The sequence below is a fragment of the Cariama cristata genome, unplaced genomic scaffold (assembly GCF_000690535.1).
Source record: "Cariama cristata isolate BGI_N322 unplaced genomic scaffold, ASM69053v1 scaffold6962, whole genome shotgun sequence".
Lineage (NCBI taxonomy): Eukaryota > Metazoa > Chordata > Aves > Cariamiformes > Cariamidae > Cariama > Cariama cristata.
The window spans coordinates 9,779-15,599 of record NW_009602060.1 but is presented as its reverse complement, the minus strand read 5'-3'; the positions used below and the strand labels follow the sequence as shown (position 1 = coordinate 15,599).

Sequence of the window (5,821 nt, the reverse complement as noted above, 5' to 3'; positions counted from 1 at the left end):
GTTCAGCAGATCTGTAAGAGAGGCAAGTGTCTTAGTGAGCTGCAAAAATCAACTATGAAATTATTGCAGCTTTTAGGGATCCTGCTCAATGGCAAGGGCCTCCTGTACTGTACTGTACTGTACCGCATGGGGCTCCACTCCAAAAGACACGTGGTCATTTTAAATTGTGCTGATTTTAATTCGGCAGCCTGTGAAATGAAGTGCCTAAGACCAATAATTTGCGTACACCTTTGTCAACTTCAAAAGGCTGTGTGTGGTTAATCCACTCATTTGTCAGGGGAAGTCACATTGATTAGACACTAGCTTTCTTGTATCTTGCTGGACTGGTGGAAATCACCATCACATACAGAAGTGCTAAAGGAGAACTCAGAGAAGGGGCTGCTTCTGCTCCCTCCTCCGTATCTGGATACCACTCTCTCTGCCATGTCTACATGTCTGCCATATCCACATCCAAAGAAGTCTGGGCTGTCCAGTTGAAAAAGCTGGACTCTGTCAAATCTGTTTACTGCAGCTGTTGTCAGAGTGTATCAAGGAGCTGTTCAGATGTCCTTGAGAAGGAATTTCGAACTGAAAAATACTCTTCAGTCCCTCAATGGGCTCAGTAGACAAGCACTTACCCCTCAGGGCTTCTGGGTCCCCCAGGATCCTGTTCAGTGTTTCTCGTGGGATCTTCTCAAAGGCTTCGTTGGTTGGAGCCAAGAGTGTGTACTGGCCCTCGCTTTCCAGCAAGCTGTTGAGGTCAGAAGCAGCCACAGCAGCCTTCAGAGAAATAAGGAGAGAGGGTAAAACACATTCAGCCAGAACACAAAGGTCAGCAACTTTGTCCAGGCACACACTAAGGGCCAGATTTATTAAGGCTTTTATAATTTCAGAGGACTTGCAAAAAATCCTGAATAGCTTCTTTCAGCACTTTGGTCCCTTATAAATTTGACCCAGCCCCATGGTTCTCTTGTGTTCCAGAAATTTGAGCACAAGAGCCCTTTTTTGGCAAGACTGAGAGCTAGTTCGAATACCCTGATATGCCTGGAAAGGGTCACAGTAGTTCCAGTGAATAATTCAGATCAGAACCCACAGCTGGCTAACTGAAAACCTCTGTGCTTTTGAAGTTATTCCTTAACTTGGCAAATGCCAAGGCAAATAAATTGGCACTCATCAAATCTGAACAGTTAATATCTCCTAAGGCTAAGACTCACAGAGAAGAGTGAAGAGACAGACTCAGTCTGCATCTCTTTACTGACAGCAATAGCAGGGTGACAATTATTCTCATAAAACCCTACTTGCGTTGATATCAAACACTTCTCTTCCTACAGCAAAATGAGCTATATTGGTACAAGGATTTTATCAGCAGCGTTTGAGTCACAGCACCTGGGCACTCGCAAGCTCTTCATGACAATTCACTGGGAGTGGGATGACTGAACATCTTTAAGGAGCCCTGCAGCACACGTGGGGTGGACTCACCCGAAGAGTTTCCAGGCTTTCCTCAGTCTCGATGATGTGCTGAATGCTGTTTGTAGTGGTAGCGATGACTTTGTCGATGACATGAACCACTCCGTTGGTGGCATGGTGGTCGGCTTTCAACAGCCTGGCACAGTTCACGGTCACGATCTGCAGAAGGAGAGAGCCACAGGGTGTTATGTGCACTAAAAGAAGAAGGTAAAGCAGCCTCTGCTGGTTTTCTATTTCAAACACAGTGAGTGTTATAATATTGAATCAGCAGGAGCAGAAATGTGGTTTCCTAAAAAAAACACACAAAGAATGAGCATGCTCTATCAAGAATGTTTGAAACATTTCATGTTTAAAGAGCTTTGAAAATAATCAGTAGTCTTGTCTACCCTGAATCATCATGACTAAGAAAATATGCAAGAACCAGTACTTAGGGAAGCATACTGTTATACAGCAATGTGGGCAAGTTCCCTGCAATAGCATCGATGAAACTATCTGCTTATAAATATTCTTTTTGAGCTCCTTCTAAATATGTATCCTAAATCAACAGTTGTCAACCTAAGCATTACAGAGTCCTGGAGGTCCCAGGACAGCGTAGGAGGTGCAGAAAAACAAGCCCACTGTGGGTGGGTCTAATACAAATGTCTTACCCCGTTGGGATAGTGGTGAATCTGGATGGGCAGGTCCTGGTACATTGAGTTAAGTGTTGTCCCATGTTTCAGATCGTCCGTGAGGACCCGTTTGTTCACCATGTGGTAGCGGAGGGCGTTGAGCAGCTCAATGTTAACATTACTGACTAAGGAATCCAGAGTTTCCTGAAAATCAGAAAAATTCATTTTTCAGCGCTGAGTGCAATTAAACCAGTTGTTAGAGAGAGCCAGGAGGTCTGGCTGCATCCAGGGTGCTTCCAAGGGGCGGGGGTGTGTGCGTGAATATTAAGTGATGTATTTAGCCTTTCACCATCTGTGCAAATTAAGAGCTCTAACTTTTGTAAATCTTTTATTTTTTGCTTACAACAGCGGCTCTGTCACCCCTCATCCCTGGCAGATGAAGGGATGATGGCAGCAAGCTCCAGAGTGGGATCACCGCATCGAAATGAGCAGTAAGGCAACAAAAGGCATCACTCAGGGCCAAGGACAAATACACCAGAAGACCTTCCCCCACAGCATCATCCCTGCAAGGGGCTCTGCTGGTGCCGGTTTGGGACAGAGGCTTGGTAGTGGGGATTGACAAAAAGATGTCCCCTCCCTGCCCCAATAGTTGTTCTTACATATTTACAGACAAGTGATTTAAATGTGGGATGTAACTGGATAGGGGTTGTACAATCGAGACTCTCCTCTGTTCACAGAGATGCTCCACTAGGATGGGAGCATCAGCAGGACAGCAGTGACAATTTCAGCAGGGGAAATTTCACAAGACACAGGGTGAGAAAATCAAAACCACTGTAAAGGAAATTTATATGTAATTGGGCATGGGCACACTCTGATGCAGGAAGGCTGAAGGTTTACCAAGGCTCCAGTTGGAACTGGCTACTTGTAGAAATTAAGAACAACCAGAGTGGTAAAGTTAGGGTCAACAAGAAAAAATGAAGGTCTTAATGCAATCTGTAATGGTAAGAGGCAGGGGAAACTGAATGACGTGATTTCTACATCCACTTGTGGAGAGCATCCGCATCTCTCTAGTGTCGGGCTCTTTCCAGAACAAAGCTCTGGAGCTCATGGACCAGTACAGTGATTCCCATCTGGGAAATTCACAGTCCCTCCTATATCAGGACTGTGTCTATTCTGCCAGATGGGGCTGGATCCAGACCCTCGCAGAGCTGAATCTCCACTAGAGAAAGCCAGAGGAAGAGGAGAAAGAAGAGGAATTATATCTTACAGCAGGCAAGGATGCCCAGGCCTCATTACTCGGGGCAAAAATTGTAAAACTTCCAGGTCCTTCGATATCTGGCCTTAGGTTAGACCGGTCAGAGTAGAGCTGCGTGGTGGCAGACCCAACAACTCCCAGGGTTTCATAGATGTTTGAAAGCGGCAGTGCTGAAAGAAGAGAAGGTTATGTTTACAACACATCGTTCATCCTTCCCACCCTGTGCTGAATTAAAGGGGAGCTGCTGGTGAGAATGCCTGGGGAAACGAAGCACGTCAGGGAACTCGTATCTGTTCATTAATTAGATAATAAATAACCATAGCCTGACAGCTCCGGCCTCAATTACAGCAGCATAATCCAGGATCTACTGCATCTCTGCATGTTTAAATGGAGTTACTCTGGATTTATATGAATGTGAATTTAGGGAAGCAGAGATATTCATTGTTTTCACCCAATCCTTATTTGTACTCAGACTTTTGACGTTGGGAGCTGGCAGCTCACCGCTGGTCTCGGTCTCCACTGACCCATCCACACCAGCCCATGTAGTTAACTGGGCGGCATCAAACTTTTGTGGAAGGAAGTGTTCAGAAAGCAAAAGCAGAATATGTCTTTCTTCAATAAACCCAGTTAATTCCCTCCCAACCCCCACCAGCGCCTGAACTGTATTTTCTCCGAAATGCAATTTGGCTAACCTCATGCTTGCCAAAATAAAAATGAGCGGAGATTGGCAGAGCTGTCTGCTACTCTATCGTTCCTTTGTGTTGCATTTCCAATACAGCTATATCACTTGCTGGAATAAGTAGTTCCCTATGGCCCTCCCATGCTTGATTAAGTTTAATTATATCCAAGGTTTTAAGTTGTCTGGAACATTTTGCATGCTTTGGAGTTGATCTGGCACTCAGCTGGTGCTCTGCTGAGTCCATTTTTGACTTGTTCACGGCAATATTGTGCACAAATTGCAAAAATCAAATCCACTTTGAGTAATTTTCTAACATTTCCCTTTACTAGGCAGCTGTATAATCTTAAGAAGTCTAAAAAATGTCAAACATATTTTTACCAGCTGGGCAGCCTTTTTCTCCAGGAACTTTTTCATATCCAGGACAGCACTCGTAACTGATTACTCTGAAATAAGAGATGCATAGGGCAGATTAACTGACGGCGTCTCACTGCTTTTTCTCTATTTGCTATAGTTCTGGGTCCATCCATATTTGGTGATGTTTCTAAGCAGACTCTTCATTAGAAATATAGACTTGAACAAAAGACAAACCACAATTTTTATCTCCTTCAGGACTGCATGTTGCCAATTTCTCCACAGAATAAAAGCAGACACAATTTCTTTTCAAAACCACACTTTCCAGGAGACTTTGTACAAACAGTGGATGGAAACCGATGCCACAATCCCAACAGATAACCTATGCAAGACACTGCAAGTGCCGGTTCATTTGGACACATTTCCCATGGGATCTGAGGATCTCCCCAGCTGACTGCCGCTGTCACGTCTGATCAGTCTTCGGGCAACACACAGCAACGCCGGCATGGCTGCTTTACCAAACCAGCCAAGCGTTTCCCCTTCACTCCATTCTTGTCCACCACCAGAAATTATTTGCTTACTTATGGCAAAATCCACAAGACAGACCTGGAGGGGAAGGAGCATCCCTGGTCTTGGATGTGCTGGGATAAACCCTGCAAGGACAAACTTCACGGTGGTGGCACGTGCATCCATGGGCATGCCAGGCAGTACCACAGGACAAGCATCTTCGCTAACACCGGGTACATCCCTGTGAGCATCCTCAGTGTGGTATTTCCTTCTGGCTGCCAGCAAACTGCTGCTCTCATTAAGCACTAACCCCCAGTAAAATCAAAGGGGCCAGAGACCCCACCCTGGGGACTTGGGGCCATCTTGCAGATTTGCAGACCCTAAATAAGCAAGAGCTGCCTGAATGCTGCATCCACCGTCCGCAGCTCAATGGGAAATAAAAGTCATCTGATTCTCAAAGCTGGCCGTCTGAAGGAACATGTTTTGATATTAACAGGGGAAAAAGGAAAAGGAAAAAAATCAAACCAGAAGTTGCCCATTTATTTTTCACAGGGGATGCTTTCACCTATTGCTCTTACGCTTGGTGTGAAAGGAGCAAGGCCATCTGATTGATGGGCTAAGGCAGCGAGGGAATAGGTGTTCCTCCCAAAGACAAGCATTTCCTCTGTGCTCCCGGTTGGATTTGAGACAAGTAGGATGCTGTATCGCCGAGCCTCAGCACACTCACTCAAAGAGAAAGGAAAATCCTCAAGCTTCAGATATTTGTCATCATTTTAACACTGTTAACAAACAGTGGAAATGCCTGGGGTTTAAGAGGGAATTCTTCAGGGTAATTAAGAGCCAGTAAGTGAAACAAATACCTGCTTTTCTGTGACAGAAGCAAATAAATTCTGTGTCACGGTTTCCTAAGAGAATTACAAAGCAAACCCAGACTGATTGTCTAGACATTATATATTCCATGTGGGAAAGAGGTTG

At 45.0% G+C, this 5,821-nt stretch overlaps 1 protein-coding gene across 1 annotated transcript in view; it reads right to left on the bottom strand.

The window, feature by feature from the left end:
* TGFBI (transforming growth factor, beta-induced, 68kDa) overlaps positions 1-5,821 on the bottom strand; it is a 17,279-nt gene that overhangs the window by 5,901 nt on the left and 5,557 nt on the right. The window contains exons 2-7 of the mRNA XM_009694571.1: positions 4,367-4,431; positions 3,322-3,479; positions 2,094-2,258; positions 1,459-1,605; positions 618-759; positions 411-511 (exon numbers count right to left, since the gene is read on the bottom strand). Of these exons, the coding sequence (XP_009692873.1) occupies positions 411-511; positions 618-759; positions 1,459-1,605; positions 2,094-2,258; positions 3,322-3,479; positions 4,367-4,431 (778 nt within the window). The remainder of the gene's footprint in view (positions 1-410; positions 512-617; positions 760-1,458; positions 1,606-2,093; positions 2,259-3,321; positions 3,480-4,366; positions 4,432-5,821) is intronic.